Source organism: Pseudochaenichthys georgianus, chromosome 19, assembly GCF_902827115.2.
Source record: "Pseudochaenichthys georgianus chromosome 19, fPseGeo1.2, whole genome shotgun sequence".
In the NCBI taxonomy this organism is placed as follows: domain Eukaryota; kingdom Metazoa; phylum Chordata; class Actinopteri; order Perciformes; family Channichthyidae; genus Pseudochaenichthys; species Pseudochaenichthys georgianus.
This window is the reverse complement of record NC_047521.1, coordinates 11,847,251-11,868,761: the sequence shown is the minus strand read 5'-3', so window position 1 is coordinate 11,868,761 and position 21,511 is coordinate 11,847,251. Positions and strand designations below refer to the sequence as shown.

The 21,511-nt window shown below is 42.2% G+C and overlaps 1 protein-coding gene across 1 annotated transcript in view; it reads right to left on the bottom strand.

Moving 5' to 3' along the window:
• Positions 1-2,910: 2,910 nt before the first annotated feature.
• Positions 2,911-21,511, bottom strand: part of cox10 (cytochrome c oxidase assembly factor heme A:farnesyltransferase COX10) — a 43,434-nt gene continuing 24,833 nt past the window's right edge. The window contains exons 5-7 of the mRNA XM_034107974.2: positions 11,798-11,868; positions 6,964-7,196; positions 2,911-4,012 (exon numbers count right to left, since the gene is read on the bottom strand). Of these exons, the coding sequence (XP_033963865.1) occupies positions 3,576-4,012; positions 6,964-7,196; positions 11,798-11,868 (741 nt within the window). The 3' untranslated portion in view covers positions 2,911-3,575. The remainder of the gene's footprint in view (positions 4,013-6,963; positions 7,197-11,797; positions 11,869-21,511) is intronic.

Sequence of the window (21,511 nt, the reverse complement as noted above, 5' to 3'; positions counted from 1 at the left end):
ATAATTAAATGTGAGCACGTCTCGTAAATCTGAACCATTACGCCTGTATAAACTAATGAAAAATAATGATGTTAAACTTAACTTTATTTACCCGGAGAGAAATTGAAACAATAAATACAAACTAATATAATCTAACGGCATTCAGGACAAATAACTATTAACAAGAACTACTTATGCATTTAGAACACTCTTTGTCGCTTATATGTGTCTTAATTGAGATGTTACGCATTATGAATTACGTCTCTTAATAGTAGGCTATACCAACAGCATGTCAATTCACGGCTTGAACAAAGAGAAGACTGCATTATAAAGCTAAAATCACTCATTCAACAGGTTGCACAGGACATTTCTATTTATCTTAACAATACAATAATTAATAACGACTTTGCTTTATAACTATTGCCTTATTCATGACATAGAGGCCTCCCTCTAACTTTGAGAAGTCAAGCAACTTAATATCGTTTTATTAAAATAGTACATTTATATTTAATAGAGAATATATCAGAATAGCAAGAGAGTGATAAAAAACGCAACCCTACATGGACACGTTTCTTTTTAGGAGTTTTTTTGTGCGTAATTCAGTCATGTTCCTAACGCACGTTAACATTTATATCTGGGAACACTTGAGGAGCCCTGTATTGAATAAAAAGCCCAACAGTGGGAATATGCACTTAATTTAGAGAGAAAGAAAGAAGAATAAAGTTTCAGCGACTATTTTTCATCTGAGACTGGAGATGAGTCAAAACAGATCTGTAATATAAACCCGGGGAACCTCGGCCGAGTTATGAAATAGAACCACTGACAGACTGTTTTCATCTTTTTAAAACGAACGAACAGACTGACTAAATGTGTACGACATCTACTTAGATCTGTTTTTATTGCATATGAACATAAAGGCTTTTATTTTTGCAGTTTTGGCTGCAATTTACAAAGTCCAAACCACGTCGAAATAACAGCCTCGCTCTTTCAAAAACAGTAAAAATAGAGATATTGTGATCAAGTACAAAAATATAAGTATTTTCAGCAGGAGATTCGTTTTTTATCTCTATTTTCCTCATAGAAAAACATTGGTAGGATGACCTGTTGCGTGTGATGCAAGTTTATTTTCCACGGAATGAATCATTTATCTCTCTGATATTCCTACAGAGACTTAGAGATAGTTTTACATTATGGGTTTTTAGTTTCTGTCCAAACGCTGCTTTATAGTTTATTGCAGAGCTTTGGATTCTATGTTGCAACACCAACCTTTGAAGGCAGGCCAGAGGTCATCCGTCATCCTGAGACTTCACTGCTGCTTTCAATCCTGCTGCCTCTACCGTTTTCCCCTCTGGATGTTCAAGCTGCTGGGAGGACTTCAGATGGGACTCTCCTGTTTACAGATGAATATGTTGCCCCTTTCGTGTTGTTGAATTGAGGGAAATATCAGCAATTAACATAAATGGTTTATTGACTAGTATCAGCAACGAGAAGGAGAGAAGCTTCCATGTTTGTATGCAAAAAAACAAGAATATGAAATATAAATGGCTTGTGAAATTATAGACTTTTAAAAAACATTTCTTACATTTTGTTAGCTAAATGTGAAAAATCCTAAGTGCAAAAATGGCAAAATCCCATTCAGATACTGAACAATTATAATGATGTATACCTATGAATTATTATATACTTTACATAATGATTAAGTGTCTGGAGTAAAAAAAAAAAAACTTACCTTTTGAAAATGACATCTCAGATTCCTTTACTGAAAACCTCAGAATCTATGAATATGCAAATATTTCTCATTTCAAAATGTATAATTGTTCTCTTTGTTTTTACTACGTTCAATCTGGTAAAGTTCATTCTCGGTGTATGCGCACTGGAAGTTTCAAGTTTCCACATCCCCCTGGTGTCAGTCCTTGAATTGTTCCCACGGGCTGTGATGTCACCAAATCACAATTGTAGACGCTGTAAAGTCAGATTTAAGGAGAGTGTATGGATTTAATAACAGCACATACATCACTCAAAGGGGAAGCGAAAACATCCGAGCTAAGTTACAAAAAACATATTTCAGAGCGCACTTGCTGGCACAAGTAAAGTTCATAATGTCATTGAATAACTCCCAAACCTCAATCAGAGACTAAATAAATGGCTAAATGAATAATGGCTGGATTTACCTTTCGTCAGATCAGCAGCTCAAAGACATCTCTTGTATAATCTGAGGAGGAACGCTTATGTTGGTTGTGGCGAATAAATCGAGCAACTGTTCAAAGCCATTGACCTAACACTGAATATGAAATATAACTCAGAACAGCATCAGCAGTAGCTTCCTGTTCTCCTGGCTCATAGGACCAGACAGCAGCTCTCTACCTCTATAGGAGCGGACATTGTGAACCATGACAGGCCGTCACCCTGAGCCCTGGAGGTTGATATTCAATCTGCACACAGGTTGGTTGGTTGTGTGTGTGTTGTCCCCACTTCTCTCTTAACTGTAACAGCTGGCTCGACCGCTCCCCTCCCTCCCTCCGATATGAAACTCAGTATCCGGTCGGACACTTTACGAGGATGTCGAGCCGTTTCAGGTCTCCCGGCCTTGGCTAAATCCCACAGCCCCCTTTTATGGAGGGAGGATGGCAGCGAGGGGAAGGGGACGCTCGTTTCTCCGAGTGCGGTGATGGAATTGTAACCCAATACCAAAACTAGGGGTAAAGGGCGGAAGGGGAGCACATGTTGACTGACAGGTGCAGAGGTGGCCTGCTAAATAGAGCTCATTGGAGGGATGGCAATGTTGTAGCATATCCACTAAGGCTATAATTGAAACTTAAATCCAGACATTATGTGGAGGCAGCAGCACCTAACAAGGCGTGGTGCACAAGGCCTTGGCTTCAGGTACACCATTTACAAGATTTAAATGAAGTGGAATGATGACACAAAAGATAGAATAACAATGATGAGGCATTTATTGTAAGAGAACATTTGCCCGTGTGCACAGGGGTTAGATGTTCCCTTCCTTTTTTAATTAAACCATGAAGACAAAAAATGAAGACACATCTCTTGCTGAGAAGCGAAATACAAAGAGGCATCTCAAAGAATGATAGAAAGTGAAAACACAATGAATAGATATCAGGTGCATTGTCATAAATGCTTCATATAGTTTATGTTTCTCTTATTTTTAAACATTGACTGAGAGCTCCAACAGAGATCCTGTGATCACCATGGTGTCTTCACGTCCTTTAAATATCCTCTTCTTCTATTTGTGCAATGCAGACAGTGAACCCTGTGTGGATCCATAGGAGCGATTTACAGTCACTGTACAAGACATCAGTCATGTACAACATGGAGAGGAACCCCAATATAAATAAATACAGAATATATACAGTACACACACGCATTTGAAATGACAACAAACTGATGTGTTTTCTGTAAATCAGATATTTTTGATCCAAATCATTTCCAGCTCATTTCCTGATCTGCAGTGACCACCTTAAAGCACACGGATAAAATCATGCGTCCATTATGCAGACCCCTCTGAGCACGAGTGGTTGAAGACACTGAGGGAGCGTCTCAGTAAAAATAAAAGCTCTCAGAGGTCTAAGAAGTGTTTAGGAAGGCAGTGAGCTTTGCAGAGCGAGGGCTAAAGCGGCTGCGGGGGGTTCCTCAGGGTCTCTGCGGGGCTTCTTGCAGGTGAAGGCCAGCAGCAGCAGCATGGGCAGGTGCCACAGGCTGCAGAAGAACAGCTTGCGGGCGCTGCCGCGGTCGCCCTCGCGGTAGAAGCGGAAGGCCAGGTAGCTGATGTACAGGTTGATGGGCAGGGAGATGATGGGGAAGGTCCAGGTGGTGACGTCCAGCACCGGGGCCAAGGTGGAGAGGCCGATGAGGCCCAAGCTGTGGCGCAGGGCCACCCGCTTGCACATGCTGGGGTGGGTGACGGACATCATTCTGTAGCCGCCGCGGGAGTAGTCCTCCCTCAGGTTCCAGCTGAGCGCGTTGAAGTGAGGGAATTGCCAGCAGTACAGGAAACCACCCATCAACAGAGCACCTGGGGGGGGGAGAGGGAGAGAGAGAATGAGGGAGGGGAATCTGAGGGCCTATAATGCGTTCAGCATGCCAATACGAGCCGGAAATAAATGGTTTATGTTTGGATCGGTGCGAAAGCTTTCTTTTGAATCCAACAATTGTAATAATAGTTTTTCCAGAATTTGAACACTTCAGTGACCACCAACAGCTCAGTGCAAACCTTTCTCTTCTATTCTAAAATATACTTACAAGATGCTTTTAAGTATATCTTTAGTAAGAGGTTACAAATACACGTACCAAAAAAAAGCGGCTATGCTTTTCCAATGTCATAACGACAGAGTGAACGATGCGGATCAGACGGTGCTTCGGTTAATGACTATTAGTGCTGCACTATGGCCAAAATCATATTATTACTTTCTTTAAAATGTAGTGCTGAAAAAAAATGTGCATAATAAACAAACAGAGTGCTGCTTTTTACTTTAACATTGTGCTATAATCCTGCTAATGGACAAATTGAATCAGCCGTGAAATAAGGTTTTTCTTCACACTAATTGAGTGTTTTTCGTATTATTTCTCTGCTGCAGGGAGAAAGAAAACACACAAATGGAGAGCTTCAAATACTGATCTTCTTTTGCCTCGCGTTTAGGAAACATGTTAACTCCTGTCTGAGTTCAGAGCGAGGACGGGGTTTGATCTCTGATGGTGGACTCGGCTTTCAGGGACATTAGGCGTAATGCCTTTTATACACCTGGTTAATTCAAAGAGCAATTTCATCTGGATTGTTTTTTAAAGTTTTTATGAATATGATGAGTTACTATGGAATCACAAGTCCTTGAATGGAAATAGAACTGCTTCCATTTACAGATGAAAAGCACATTTATTAAACATTACGTTGAAAGAGCCATCCTAATATTTAGAGCCTAAACTCGCGTGAGGGAAATGGTGGCAACACGATGAAACACAAATCATGCAGTTGCCATAACAGAACCCTTAATGTGTCCCCCAAACAAGCTGCTTAAGCCCCCCCGAAGTCTGCGTCTCTTCGCTAACTTAATGTTACATTCATTTGGCAGCTGCTTTTGTGCAAAGAGAGACTCACAATAAGGGCATTCAAACTCCCCAGGAACAAGAGCAGTGTGAGCGCTGCAGGGATCCTGCGCCGTGTGTAAATAAAGCTTTACGAGTGTGAGACCAGGGACCCTGATGATCCGGAGAGGAGCAACAAGCAGCCCACTGAAGGATGTGGTGCAGGGAAACACTGCAACGTGATTTAACTAGGGCTGCAACTAAAACTCGTTTACAATATTAATTAATTGTTTAGTCAATACAATTATTCCAAATAACTTGGTTTATCCACAACATAACATTTGGCCTTACAGCCAGGAAGTATTTTCAAATAGCTGTTGAAATCCTCCAATATGCCAAGCTCCTAAGTATGCGTGTGTGTGTGTGTGTGTGTGTGTGTGTGTGTGTGTGTGTGTGTGAGATCACTGAGACTGTTTATTTGTTAATTACCTAATTTACACCTGCACCTTTTAAAGAACATCCATAAATATTCATCTTGCACATTTTTTTTTATCTAATACATCATATTCCATTTACTTGAATATAGACTCTTCTTGCACTATTTCTATTCTATTTGTATTTACTTGCATCTCAAAACCGTCTCTTGTAGGGGTGTAACGGTTCACAGAAGTCACGCCTCGGTTTGGAGGTCACGGTTCGGTACAACAAGAAAAAGCAAAAAAAAGTCCCAAATGCGTAATTCCAGGTTTGTTGTTATTTATTTTTGAACAGTAGTGCAAGTTTCAGTTTCAAAATAAGGAACTCTGACATTTTGAATAATTAACTGTATTAAACAGTTAAAAACAAACCACAAACAGCACCACACACTCAGATGGCCATATTATCTATAATGGCTGCTGTAAAACTAAAAAGAATGTCTTGAAAATATTACATCATAAATAATAAGAAAGTGTTTCAAGAGTGCAAAGTCGTTGAAAAACATTATGCCAAAAGCTTCCGTTATTTATTTTGGTTTCACGGCTTTCTATTGGCTTCTTAAAAACAGCGGGGATCAGCTGTTGAACAGCTGTTGTCTTTTGCCTGTCTCTGGTGATTGGCAAATCTGAGTGATCCCTTCTGATATGATTTAGCATGTTTGGCGTGTGTTACCATTAGCATACCGCACCGCTATCGAACAACGCCGACACACCGTCCTCTTCCGATCCACCACTCGCACACCTCATCGTTATTGTAGTCCACAGGGAACCCGAAATGTTCCCACACAGCCGATTTAAAAGAAGCAGGTGGGTTCTAGCTCCTGAGTGTTATCTGAAATCGCCATACTAACTTTTCTTCTTCTTGTATTTTGTTCGTTTTGTTGTTGTGTTTCTTCTTGTTCTTCATTTGTTGTTTAAGGGCGGCTGGCAAACAGCTTTTAGGCGCAATACCGCCCCCTGGAGTATATATAGTGTAGTGGATACTGCCCTGAATTACAGACTTTTTTCCCACTGTAAAAAAAAGGCGTATTCGCCGTGTGACTGCAAGTCTTTCATTGCCATATCTACACTGTAGCTAATGAGCAAATGACAATAAAGCTTTGAATTCAATTATGTGTGTATTTGTAAGAGTCTGGTGTTTTTGGAGAGACTGACATCAACCACACTCAGCACGGCAACACGACTCATTTATAATGTGATGAGGATCCATTCAGTTACGTAGTTCATACTTGGGATTGATTTTTAAACTTGAATGTACTTGAAGTATGCACTATTATGCAAGGTCATCAGCCGTTCTCAATATTCCATTACTTGGACCTGACTCTAATTGACCGGTATCCCTAAATATGATGTTTTCAAATTGCTTACTGTCTGATTAAAAAGGCAGAAATTCAAAAATGTATCTATTTACAGATTTGAGGAGGTTAGATGACTTCAGGTAGGAGATATCTTTCAATGAATAATTCCGCACCTTGGCCCAGACATCCCGTAGCAGCCGTCCAGCCCATGACGGGGGGGAGGGCCCCCACCACTGCTCCCACCCAGGTGTTGGTGATGCTGAGCCTCTTGAGCGGAGTGTAGCAACAGGTGTAGAGGAAGATGTTGAGGGCCCCCAGGAAGCCCGTCAGGGGGTTAACGGCCAGCGTGAGCAGGGCCACTCCGGGAATTCCACAGGCCAGAGCAAAGGACACCGCATGGAGGGGGCTGAGGAGAGGAAGGGACACAAAAAAGAGAGAAAAATAAGGAGAATTTTAATGTTTTGTGATAAAAGGCAATAGAGAAAGACAGGCTCAGACAAAAGCCTGTCACCGCCATGAGAACTATAGGGTGATAACGTGTTAGTGGGCTTGTGCAGACACAAGATAAGACAATGATAGCTCCACATGTTCAACACACACACACTGAGACCCATGGGGGCCACACACCGCCAGCAGCCGTGCATGGCAGAGTCTCAAAACGGGAGCTCATCTGATAAGAGTTTGTCAGGGATGAAAGTAGCGCGGCAAGATGAAGAGCATGTGCACACGCCAGAGATCAAGACTAGCTTCAGAAAAACCACGGCTCAGGCTTTTAGCCGGATGAAGACTTCCTCCTCCTCCTCCTCCCCTCCTCCTTTATTGAAAGCAGTGATGGCGAGGTCTGGTTCAAATTCACTAGTAAATGCTCCATAAATTAAAGAGAGGGTAGATTCAAATCTTGACCGAAAGCAGGCCCTTTTTCTTCAAAAAGCAAATGGGGCTTTTATTTTGGTGGCGCACGGGGAGATGGCATCATTAATGTGATTAGTGGTGTTATGTCTGTTTTATGTGGGCTGAGGTGGGGCCGTGCAGGCTGGCTCAGTGGGAGTCAGGGGAGGGGGGGTGCATCACATGGTCTGAGGTGCTTTTACTGTCCTCTGCTTACAGTCTGTCACAGCCGCACTCATAACGTCATGTCAACACCAAAGCCAAAGATGTGGACGTCTGGTTAGCCCACAATCAAGGCCAGGGATCCAAAAGTAAAACATGAGGGATTTAAATGTTACTTTAAAGAAACAGGATGATTCTACTTAAAACGGAGTCACCTGTTCTATATTCAAGTGGTCGGGGAGGGAAAGTAAACTGTGGAAAACAACTATTGTGATGTTTCTACATCTGTAAGCCTTGCCTACAAAACAGAGACTTCTGGGACTGGTGCCAACTGGGAAGACTACAGATCACTGAAAGCGTCTGCCCACATTTTAGTACGATTATTTCCACAAACAAACCCAGATACTTGATGTATTGACAGCCAGAGAGGAGCCAATATTGAATGTAAATACAACAGGAGGAAAAGGCTAACCCTGAAAGAGTTCTCTTGTGTGCCAAAACAGAAGTGGACTACCATTTTGAAAAAGTGTTGGCTTCCTAAGCTAATGCTGCAGAAAAGGCAAAGAACGGAAAAAGACGAAGATGTTAAACTGTGCAAAGAGAGAGCAGGGGATAGGTGACATTAATAATAATAATAATAATAATAAAGTGAACTTCAGCTGACAGAGCTAAATTAACTGAATGATAAAACTACACGGTTACGTTAAAGAGGCCCTATTATGCTTTTTGGGGGTTTCCCTTTCCTGTATTGTGAAATGAAGGTTTTTGTGCATGTAAATGGTCGGCAAAGGCTAAAATCACACCATTCCCCCCCGAGGGAGTTTCTCTCACACACTCACCCCCTGCCTGAAATGCCTCTAATGGACTCCTTTGTTTACATAGTGACATCCCTATCACATCAGTATAACACTCACCATTCTATTGGCTAGTGCACCAACACATTGAACGTGATAGGACATCTCCAAGTGGTTGACCAATCAAAGGAGGTGCTGCAGCACAGGCAGGAAAAATAAAGAGCTTTTTGAACTTTAAAGCATGTTACAGTAGAGACACAAAAAACTAAAATGATGAGAATATATGCAGAATATGTCTTTAAAATGTCTTTAAAAGTTGCTTTCCACCGTCAACTCCACTCTGAAAATACATTTAATTTAATTCAATAAGCTTTATTGTCCACGAGAGGACAATTCTGATGCAGCATAAAAAGGAAACAACAATCAACACGCTGTACATATAGCAGCGAAGAAAATATAACTTTCCTGCTTCATTATCCTAACGGCCCCAATGCCGTCCCATTAAAGAATCAAACATGTTTTTGGGTTAAGTTCTGTCTTGTACTTAATAAAAGGTGGTTGTCAAAGTTATCTTAAAGCAAACTCCATTTTCTGGTGCAGAACAGCCCAAATCAAAACTCTCTTCTGGCTCAAAAGCTGCCATGTGTGTAACCACCTAGATGAAAGTCAAACTCATCTTCTGTCTTCCTCCTCCTAGCAGGCTGACAGCTCTTCAGCATCAACACATGTGGATGCCTCAAACTCTGCGAAGCCACTACAAAGGCTGGGAGACTGTCATCTGCATTCTACTGAAGAACAGTAAAGGTGGGTAAGATGAGACACTATTGTAGTCTAGACAAGAGGACAAAGTATTTCCGATGCTCACATCACATTGGCAGACAGGTTTCCGCAGTCGGACAGAGGTAGAGGAGGGACGCCTTGAAGACGATATAGTGTAAAATGCGGCCTCCTCATGGCTTGTTTGACAGGACACTCCGGCCTCATATATGCCCGCCGTCTCTACACCAGATTGTATGTTCTGTCTCAGTGTTTGCGTCTCAGAGACACGCTTCCTCTGGTCAGCGACAGGCTAAAAGCCAGGGGAGAGGATGTGTTTAGATAGTGAGAGAGCATCTTCAATCAGCAGCTCAACAGCATGAGGGTCCGATGTTAAACAGCATGTCAAAGGAGAATTCCTGGAACGGGGATGCGATAGCTGAGGGTCAGGGTGCAGCTGTAGTACCAACAGGCTGTTTCAGTCACAGCGGGACTATGGTGCTGCATCAGCACACAACGGAGGCTGTTAAGGCGCGGACACACCAGGCCGATTATCGGCGTCGGTGGGCGTCAGGCCGACGATGAGCGTCGACGCGCCCTACTCAGATTGGTGTGTCCCGCACCGTTGTGTGTTTTAAGCCGTGCCGACGCCTTTTCGGCCGAAAACCAGCCGATTCAACATGTCGGGCAGTCGGCCAAAGGCAGTCAGCTAAATAAATCACTCCGATTGGCTGTTCAGCTAGCGAATCAGTGAATGAGAAGCGAAACGGAAGTGAGGGACGCAAACAAACTATTAAGAAGGCAAATCTGAGATTTCATTTAACTCCAGCTCTCGACACAGGTTCGGGAAAGCCCCGTGAGCTTCTCGCTGTAGAGTGAAAATGGAACGCACACGCTATTTGTTGTTGGTTTATATCACACAGTCTGTTCTTCTCTCGGTTATCACGCAGTCTGTCTTCCGGTTGTTGGCTCTTTTGAATGACGAATACACATTACCGCCACCTGCTGGTAAGGAGAGCTATTGCCACTCACGCATGCGCAGTTCGTACGTGCAACTTAGCCGTCGGCTGAAGTCTTTGCGGTGTGTTCCAGTGCGACACATGGCCAAGGACGCGAGGCGTCAACAGTCGGGGTCCGTCTGTGTCAGTTCTCTGTTGTCAGATTGGTGTGTCCGGGCCTTTAGCTTCTACTTGTTAGCTTCTACTTGTTAGCTACTACTTGTTAGCTACATGTGGACAGGACTGTTGTGGAAAGTGTTTCATTGTGTTTTTGTTGATAAATGTAGTTTTTCACTACATAGGTAAATGTCATACAACAATCAAAATACCTACACTCCTGGTCTCACGTAAATATCCTAAAAATACAATAATGTATTTAATTTTATATTAGAAATATGTCTATACAAATATATAAATACACAGTTGCATAATAACCATTAATAAATTAACTTTAAATAATAAAAATACATTAAATAAACCAATAGGAAATTCAAAAGCCATGTCAATTATTTAAAATGTATTAATAGTGTACATATCAAGGGTTTTTCCTGTAGTGTCTTTTAATTCAGTTACCACACTAACATGTTCCAGATCAGTCCCTTAAGTTATATTTATTTCCCAAGTGTTATCCTCGTGTGTCAACACAACAGGTTGCTTGCTTTCTTTCTTCCTGAATACAAATGAGATACCGCACCTTTCCCGTAACAGTTCAATGCGATAAAGGCAGTTTCCTGGCACTGACAATAGGTGAGGAGGACATGATGTTGGTTTGCGTTTTCTTTTGCTTTTCTGCATCAGTGCATTCCTGCTGCTTGAGGGTGGAAGCCTCCGGAAGAGAAAGGAAAGACGCCATATCCAGTCATACAGTAGTAGAGCGCAGTGATACATGCAGTTCACTGAACACAAAGATTATCAGACATCTGAACTACGGAGGAAGCAAAAGTTAAGGTGTCATGTAACAACACCCTGACCTCCGCCTCTACCCCCCTCCTTCCCAACCTGATCATAAGCTCGCATTACACCTGCCAGGAGTACAGCTACTCGTCTGATATAGCTCCATGATAACTCCGCTAAAGAGAAACACAAGGGAGTAAAACAATACGGATGTGTGCTCAGTGCTACTGTTTTCTATAAAAGGTGTGGTCAGTCAAATATAGCCGGTAAATTACAAGCTTAGAGAAAGATAAGGTCAGTGAGGGAGGAAACAGTAGCAGCCTTGTGCATTGATAAAAGAAAGAGATGAGGTTGGGGGCTTAGTAGCTGTCATGCAGTGTTGCCGGTGTACTGAACTCATGCTCTCCTCCTCCACTTGAGTTTCTCTCTCAAAGTAATCAAAAGTGCAGATGGGGTTGTTTTGCTAAATGTTGCACACAGAAGGCTCGATCTTTTAAATAGGAGAAAAACTGTACCTGATTTGTCCTCTGACGAGTGGACGGTTCTTGGTACGATTCATGTTGGAGTCGAAGGGCACTTCAAAGTACTGCGGAGACAGAAATACACGTGGGTTGATTCAGGATCCCACACAAAGACACTGATCTTCCTTCATGGACACACAGTATATATGAACTACTTCAGGCAGCAGTTAAATGCATCGCTTTGGATGTTAAACTGCATTTATGTTGCCTACATTCTGCCTTCCTTTGAGCCGAGTAACAATACAGCAAAGGTTTATAGCGCGTTCATTCTGCAGATGCAAACAAAGAAAAAAGGTGTGAATAGAAAGAAACAGCCACTGTGATAAATGATGCATTTCTTTCCGGTGTCGGTTGTGTTAACGTCCACAGAAATGTAAATCAACTTGGCAAAATGATAACGATCACAGGACTTCCGCCGTGGCTGCCTCTGTGAGTTCTACGCAACATCTGGAGAGAAACAATGTGAGGGTGTAGCAGAGGCTCGCCCTACACGTAGAGAGTCAGCGGATGGAGGTGGAAGGTGGAGACCGAGGTGTGGGTTGGGGGGGGGGGGGGTGCACTGGGACAAAACTATGTGAAAAACTACTTATACTCCTGTTTTATGATCTGCTCTGGAGGAGTATGCTTCAAAGTGCTCCCATGAGATTGGCAATGTGTGACTAAAATGCAAACACATGGGGTGCTTAAATGCAGGAACTGGCTAATCTGTGTGTGTGCGAGTGTGTGTGTGCAAGCGTGTGTTTGCTCGCCCGCATAAGAGAGCCTTTGACTAATGAAGAAAACAGATAAAGCACTTTAAGAGCACGGAGCATCAAGAACCATCTCTGCGGAAATATGGCCCACATAAAATATGTAATAAACAGATAATCCACTTTTCTCTTCTTCAAACCAAGTCTCCAGATTTACTGCACTCGTGACATCAGAAAGCCGCAATATTATTAAAAAACCTCGGGTGGAACGGCGTTGCATTATAGATTTGTTTTTATAAAGAACATTAGAGAGAGGGCGGCACCATTAAGGTTGACTGAGACTTGGAGTTAGGATCTAAATATGATCAGCAACGGGAAGATCAAACATCTGTAGTATAAATGTGCTCTTTTAGATGTGGTTTTCAGAGGGACACTGAACCTCTCAGTAGAGTGGGATAAATATTTCGAACCTACTCTGTCTTTGCATTTCGTGTTGCTCTTTTTTGGGTTGGTTTCCTCCGGATTCCTTGCCAGAAGTCGACAAAGTACAGCAACCATTTCACAGTGCTAACATTTTGTACTATTTTTAAGAGATAAATGAGTATTTGCAATATGACAACAGAGCCTTTGATAGTCAACAGTTGGTATATACATCTCCTCATTTGGCTTCAGTTAATGTCTATATCGTCGTGGCACTAATACCCTCCAAGCACCCAAAGACATTAAAGAGGTAGGGATTGTATAAACTCTTGCGATATGCACGAAAACAAATCTCCTGCTTCCCTTTGCCGTCTTTTGGCTCAGTTTTAGTGTTAGCACTAGCTAGCCGGACTCTGACTGGACTGAGCCGAGCTAACGGACAGCTGTGTACGCGGCTGTGGGACCCCGAGGCCCGGGCCGAGGTGTTAATTCTATTTCCTGGGTCAGGAAATGCGTCAAGAGGTCAGGGGCCGCATGAGAGAGAAATGCTCTTGGCGGCCAGAGCAGAGCGGTGCTGCAGGCCTCAGGGCCGGCCCGGGGCCAAGCTCCCTGCAGCAACGCTCACATAAAAAGGATCCATTTAGTTTCCAATAACCATCCCACAAGTCACAAGAAAAGGGTTCTCTTTGTGTTGTGCCCCACAGGCATATGAGGCCACAGTAAATAAAAGAACAATTAAAGAGTTTGAAGAGTGATAAAATGATCTCAAACACAAGTTCTGCTGTGTTTGAGTGAAGTCGTTGCGTGTTTATATGGATGATTTAATAAGAATGTCACTCAGTCCCCCCCACTGCGTGTGCCGCTGTCGTTTCACAGTTTGTCCAGCTCTGCTCTCGTTCCTCCCTCTTTGCCTTTTAAGTCGGAGTGCCTCATCTGGTTTGCATCAGCGGCCCTCTCAGCCCGTGTCATTATTTCCGCCCGATGCCATGTGTAACAGTGAGGGCACTCAAATAATTAGGCCATTTGTGTTTTGTGTGCATGCACGTGCGCTGCTACAGGTAGGTCTGAAGGTTTGGTACATTTTTTAAATTGACACGTCTTCACCGGCGATGACTCGAGGTAACTTGACTGTGTAATTAGCGGTCAAAACATTTGGTGATTATAGCATATAGCATCAAGCTCAAGCATCTCCAAAAGGGCTCTTCTGACTGGTGTAAATGTACAATGCCATTACTCAATGGTAGTATCATCATAAAATACTACAGGAACAACAATATTAAAGCGGATATGATAATTGAATAATGACATTTACACCATTATGTCAACAAGGCCTGAAAAAAATATGTACAGACACCAGGGGTGTCAAACTCAATTCCATCGCGGGCCACATTAGCATTATGGTTGCACTCAAAGGGCCGGTTGTAACTTTTAAGACTATATAAATATATAAATATATATATATATATAAATAAAATAATGTATTATATTACATTATTGCCTCTGAATTGGATTATTATCAGATAGGATAATAACTTAGTAATGAACTACGTCTGAAAGCAGAAGTCCAGGGCAAATAATTGCAAGTCTCTTCAGTGCACATGGCACAAAACGAGATGCATTGTGGGACATGCAGTTTATGGGCAACGTGCTTCTGTAAATCGTCATGTAACAGTATAATAAACGTAATATATTCTTTGCAAGCTCTTGCGGGCCACATAAAAAGAAGTCGCGGGCCGGATTTGGCCCCCGGGCCTTGAGTTTGACACCCCTGCTCTACACAGTTTGCAAAAAGCCCAAAATAAATATAAATATTGCTTTGTATGTATATTTGAATTAAAAACTAAAATGAATACAAAATTATAAAATTGTATTTGTTATTGAGTGTCAGTGTGACTGATATTTTACAATATACCAGTGTTTGAATTTAGTTTCCATTGTGTTGACACATGCACAACGCCCTTGCAAACAGTTTGTTTGCAACCCAATGTTCTGCTCTTAAAGCTCACTGACACACCATGATACATCAGTTTAAACTACCTTCATCTACGCAGAGGCAGCTGGGGGACGGAACCGGAAGTTATGGAGAGCCTGGCTGCTGCTATCAATTATGAACGCAAACACACACACGCACAGAAACCCGTAACTGTAGGGACAATTATCCACCAGATGAGGATGGAAAACAGGCGCGACCAAAGTGAGAAGCAGAGGAGCGGGGGAGTACGGTTGCCAGATCCTCCGAGCTATCAAAGACAGAACGTGATCCTCCGCCAACCACCGGGGCTCAATTGATAACAGGCAGGCATTTCCTTTTTCTCTTGTGTATAAGCTATGGAGGACAACTTGGCTTTGTATCCCCATATGATTTATGGCACATTAAGGGTTGGTGTAATTTTGAGAAAGAGTGTAACACGTTATGAAAGTGGCCTGTATAACCACTGAACATTAAGGAGATTAAACAAGACTGAGAATTTATTAAGACAGCTTTATACTTTTTTTTGTGACCAACATTTTGTTAATTTTTCAAGCCATCTTCACAAGGTGACAACCATATAGAAACTAATCATACAAATGGAAATATAGAAACAGGTATAAGGGAAAGGAGCTCCTATCCCCTGATCCCACCGCTGGACTTTCCACAAATATAATATACTGCAGTTTGTCTTATATTCATTTTAGTAGTTATTTTGTTTATATTTGGTAAGTATTTGGCTTAATTCTCTTTAATGTTGAATAGTTGTTTGAATATATTTTATTATTGTTATATTTTTGATCTTTCCTTACAACTTAGAGTATTTCCTTATGCTGTGTTCATGTTTGCACCACCATACACCAAATCAAATTCCTTGCGTGTGTAAACATATCTGGCAATAAAATGGATTCGAAATCTCATGCAATCATAAAGTTGATCTGATTTTAAAATAGAGAACCGCAGTGACGCGTCCTAAAACCCGGAAGTAAGTTAGCATTTTTACCACGTCCGGTTCCTTCGACAAAAAGCAATGCATTTTCTCCATAGGATTTTGGAAAATAGCTCCAAATAAGGTCTGTGTTTGACACAAATTGAAGCGACGGATCACGTTTTGTTCTACGACATTAAATACTTCAGCTGGTGATTTTTGAAGAGTTCACGTGTCTGAAAAACGCTGGTTGTTAACAAGTGGCTGAATAGGACTACAGAAGTTGTCCAGGCCGTTTTACGCCATTACACCGAACACGTAAAACACTCCCGCTAAGTTTGTTTGACCTGTACTGCTCGAAAGCAAGTTCCTGCCTCCTGCAAACTGTTAAAACAAACGCTTCAACTTGTACCATTTACAATCTGTATGTTTGAATATGGATCTTAAGTCGGCGTGACGTTGAGGCAGCGACCCTGCTGTAGTTCGTTTATGGCATAACGTTAGCATTTTGCTTCTGGCGACTAGATTTATGATTAGAAAATTATAAAAGTAGGATAGACATGTGGATATTATCCGGCTGAACAAAACGTGATCCGTCTCTTAAATGTGTGTCAACCACAGACCTTATTTCGAGCTATTTTCCAAAATCCTCTGGAGAAATTGCATTGCGTTTTTGAAGAAGGAACCGGAAGGAGTTTACATCCGGGTTTTAGGACGCGTCACTGCGGTTCTCTATAACTCCTAATCTTGTTTACATACTGCATATATATATATATATATATATATATTAATGCTGTCAAAATTATCGCGTTAATGGCGGAAATTAATTTTTTGAATTAATTGCGTTAAAATATTTAACGCATTTAACGCATGTGCAGAATGGCCCGCCCCATACATCCCACCAGTGGCAGCGCCAGGGTATGGCTGGGGTAGGCTACACCCCAGTGTGCGGACAAGTAGACAATATCGGACAAGTAGATCTTTCAATTGACTTGTCCGTCATTGTTCGTTTAGAAGTGTTAGTTTCGGTTCTGCTTGTCGATTCCTAAGGAAATGCATCTAGCCGCTTTCTGTACAGATAGACGGGGGCGGGGCGGAGCGGGGTGGGAAGTGTAGCACAGTGGCCGGGTTGGGAAGCAAAACTCGGTTCCAAGTAGGAACAAATAACAATTGTCCGGTACCGGGATTAATAAGAGTTGTGAGGACAGGAGGCGAGGCCGAGCCCCGAGGACCGCAGCTCTCTCTATGCTCCGTATCAGCTGATCGCTGCACGGTGCAGCTCAGCGTCTCTCTCTCTCTCTCTTTCTACACACAGCGGATCCGCTGCCCGTTTAACAGCCTCATCTTTGTCAAACTTTCTTATGTTCTTTCTCTAACACATAATGAAGGCTATTAAGCGTTTTAACTCCTATGTTGTTAATATTGACCACCATTTCCTTTATGAAGTAAAGCAGCCTCCCTGTCTGTGTCCTTGCGCTGTCCTCACATCCCTGGACCCCCAGACTCGGAGGAGCACAGGGATGTCAGTATTGTTTATGAAGCAGGGTATAGAAAGTACATTATTGAAATGAAAATACTATTTATTTACTTTTACAAACAGTGAGCAGCTGAAGCATGTGTATTGCAGGACATGTGTAAGCGTCTTTGAGTTGTAGAAAAGCGCTAGGCCTATAGGCTATACATCTAATGTGTCATTATTATTATTATTATTAGGTTATGTCCTATGTGTTGGACATGTGTGGTTGGACTGTCTCACAGGCAGGTTGCAGTGTAACATCAGAGGAGACTGGGCCAATTGTACATTCTCAAACTGCACCACTTAGAACTAACTAAACAATGCAGAGATTATTTTTATATAATTGTATTCAATAACCGTAAGAAATTCAAAGGTATGAAGTGATTTGTAAATAGGAATACAGATTTGACTTAATGTTTTCATAAATATATTTTTCTCCCAGTTTGTCATGGGACTTATTTTGACCCTCTCAAAGAAACGGAATCGAGAACCAAAAATAACCGGAATCGAAAAGCAGAACCGGAATCGTTAAAATCCAAACGATACCCAACCCTATGTGTGATGCAGTAAAATCTTACCGCTCACTTACGTTAGCGGTGTCGTAAAAACCGTGGGAAAATGTAAAATATGTTGACGAAGAAGATGATTCCAGTGGCCCCAATTTTTGTCCATTCTGGACAAGTGAAAAATGTATTCGGACAAGTAAATTGCTAAACTCACTTGTCCATGGACAAGTACTTTCTAAAATCTTTTTCTCACACTGCACCCATACCAAGAAATGGCTTAGCCCCACCATGAAAAATGATGTTAAAGTAAGCTAAATAAAGTCCGCCAACTCGCGGAGTAAATTGCACAGACAGCAGTTAGTAAGATTGATTTCAGTAGCCACTTGTCTGGAAATACCGAAGACCAGAAACGGTTTTGAAAACTGTTGTCACGTTGTGATTGTCTTCTCAATAGAACATCTTTGATAATGTCTTCTGACCAATCAGAATCACGATAACGGCGTGGTGTTGTTGCAGGAAGTCCCGACGGAGAATACTTTTGCGGTAGTACATCTCTATATACATCGATACAACATTACGTGTTTATAAAAATCAACACGTAATGAAATAAGACCCCACGGTTTGATAATTGATAAGTGTGTGGGCTGTCTTTCATTTTGACATGCAGAACAATGTTATAATAAACATACTGTAGGCCTATGTTAAATGGATATATCCGCCTTCTTTCATTTATCTTTCCATTCCCACAACAATATACATAAAGAAATGACATATTTTGGACATAGTTCGAATGGTGATTAATCATGATTAATAAATTTTTAAGATGTGATTAATCTGATTAAAAATTGTAATCGTTTGACAGCCCTAATATAAATATATATATATATATATATATATATATATTAGGGCTGTCAAGTTAACGCGTTAAAAAAAATTAACGCCACTAATTATTTTAACGCGATTAACGCAGGTGTATTTTTTTTCCTGGGCCGCCCCGTAGTTTCAGAGCGCATCAAGTTTAAAATACCATCTGCTGACAGCCCCGCTCCTGCCGCCCGCTTGCAGCAGACCACACTTCCACGCTCACCGGCAGGCACCGACTGGCCATCGGGAGGACCGGGAGGGTGTGTGTAATGTGGCCCGAGCGAGCAAGAGAGAGACCTTACGTGCATTGTTGCTGTTGTTAGCATCTGGTGCTAGCTAGCTGCGCTAACGGATATAAGGAGCTGTTTAAATGAAAACAGAGGAGCGACATTTCGCCACAACTGCGCCGAGCACTTGACTTTATGCAGGAAGCCAGACAGCGGGACATTGGAGGAGAAGTCAGCACACTCATGATTGCAGCAACATGATTGCAGCGTCCAGGCAGCTCCCGTTCGAGCATATGCCTTGAGTTGCACAACGATCCCACACACACACACACACACACACACACACACACACACACACACACACACACACACACACACACACACACACACACACACACACACACACACACACACACACACACACACACACACACACACACACACACACAATTTGTATTGTATGAGAGGTTCCAGGTTGAATTGAGGCGAATATTTGTAATGTTCAGAGGTTGTTTAATATTCATGAGAATATTTGTCATTGTCCAAATGATAACAAACATTAGCATAAAGCATATTTGTCCACTCATATGTTGATAAGAGTATTACAAACTTGAAAAATATTCCTCTAAGGTACATTTAGAACAGATAAAAAATGTGCGATTAATTTGCGATTCATCGCGATTAACTATGGACAATCATGCGATTAATCGCGATTAAATATTTTAATCGACTGACAGCCCTAATATATATATATTATATTATACAGGAATAATACAACTAGGCAGCTGCTCCTCAAGGGAGATGGGTTGCCTTACCAATGCCACACCTAACTGTTGCTAAAACAACAATAGGAAGTGCAGTGAAGGTCGGGGAGGAGCGATACAGTAACATCACACTTGCTGTGTTAACTGGAGAGTCGGAGTGTGCCTAAACACAGGAACATACAGAGCAGAGCAGCTGTAAGGCTTTGGCTCACAGGAACATCAGCTGGCCTGAACAGCACGCCTCTCTCGCTCTGCCGACAGAAACCCAGGTGCACAGGCTAAACACAACAATAAGACCAAGTCATCACCTGTCAGAACGTCATCTGTTTGCACACCGGAGTTGAATGGCACAATCAAACATCCGCATGGGTGGGGGTGAGGGTGGTGCTCTGATGAGTGCCAAGTCTGCTCAAAAGAGCACGAGGGCTCTCAAAGCCCCTCTTCAACACCAACTGTGAACTGTCTCTGATCAAGCACTTGACAAACAAGCAGCCAATGATTTACATAGATTAAGCTTTCCTCAGAAGTCAATTCAATGCTTCTGGCAGACACTCGGAACAATTTGATGTCAAATGAAAGAAATGGAACAAAACAGACGAGCCACGCAACCTGACGAGTCGCAACACAAACAAAACGCTGGCATTAAGGTCACTTTGAGCTGTCTTTCAGGAGCAGTGGGACTGTTCTGTCTCAGAAATGTTTCTGATGTCTCTGGAGTCAAACGAATAGTCTTGGAGCTATGTGAGCAATGCTTTGATGTTACACTGCTACCACTGAAGAACCTGTTAAACACCTCCAAAGTACTTATTAAAATGTTAGCAACAGTCGAACGCTTTGAAACACGAAAAAGGTAAAAAATGTAGAAGAGATGTAATGATGAAAGGCAAGTAAGGGAAGAGATGACGAAGCAGGAAGATGAAAAAAAAGAAGCTAAAATCTTCTTCACCTGTGCGTAGGGTTGGGAAACGAAACTCGGTTCCAGATGAGAACCGATAAGAAAATGCCGGGTACCGGGTACCCATACACAATTTCGGTACTGCTTAACGGTTCCTAAACGCGGTAGACCCTGTATTCCACCGGGTTCGTCTGCACTGCGGTGACCCGGTGGAATACATAGCGGACTGGCCATCTGTGTGTTCTGGAGAATCACAGAACGACCGTTGACGACCGGCTCGGTACGCTGACGGCCGGCACCGCCCTTCATTTTTTTAAACGGCATCATGTAAGTTGCGCTGACAGGCGACAGAGGTCCACAGTTGTGTCAGTTAAAGCTTACAAGAATAAAGATATTTTTGTTATCTAAACGTTTGACCTCTTTCTTTTACAATTTTGGAATCGAAACGGGGAATCGATAAGAACCGGAATCGGAACCGATACATTTCAAACGATACCCATCCCTACCTGTGCGCCTTACAGTTAACCCCTTATGCTAAAAACATAAAGATGAAATGACCTAGGCAAGACCATATGGTTGTAAAATAAACCTTCCGGTCATTATTCAGAAATAAGCCTAGAAACTGGATGTGGGCGTCAAAGCTTTAGAAATAACGGCACTGACGACATCTCCATCACTTCATTGCTGTCACAGAGAGCTTAGCAATATTTGGTTCACACTATGTGCGGTGGAGGTGAAAGATAAAAACAGGAGACATGTGTCTGTGTCTGGAATGCTGCATGCGGACAGCTGGCAGATGTTTTCCGGGGTTCCTCGCCCTCTGTAATCCTTTGATGTGATGAGATGATAGGGCTGGATCAGCTGGTGTGATTAGACATGAAAAGCTCTAATCGTTCGCAGTTTGATTCATGAGAATCATTTTAAAATTGC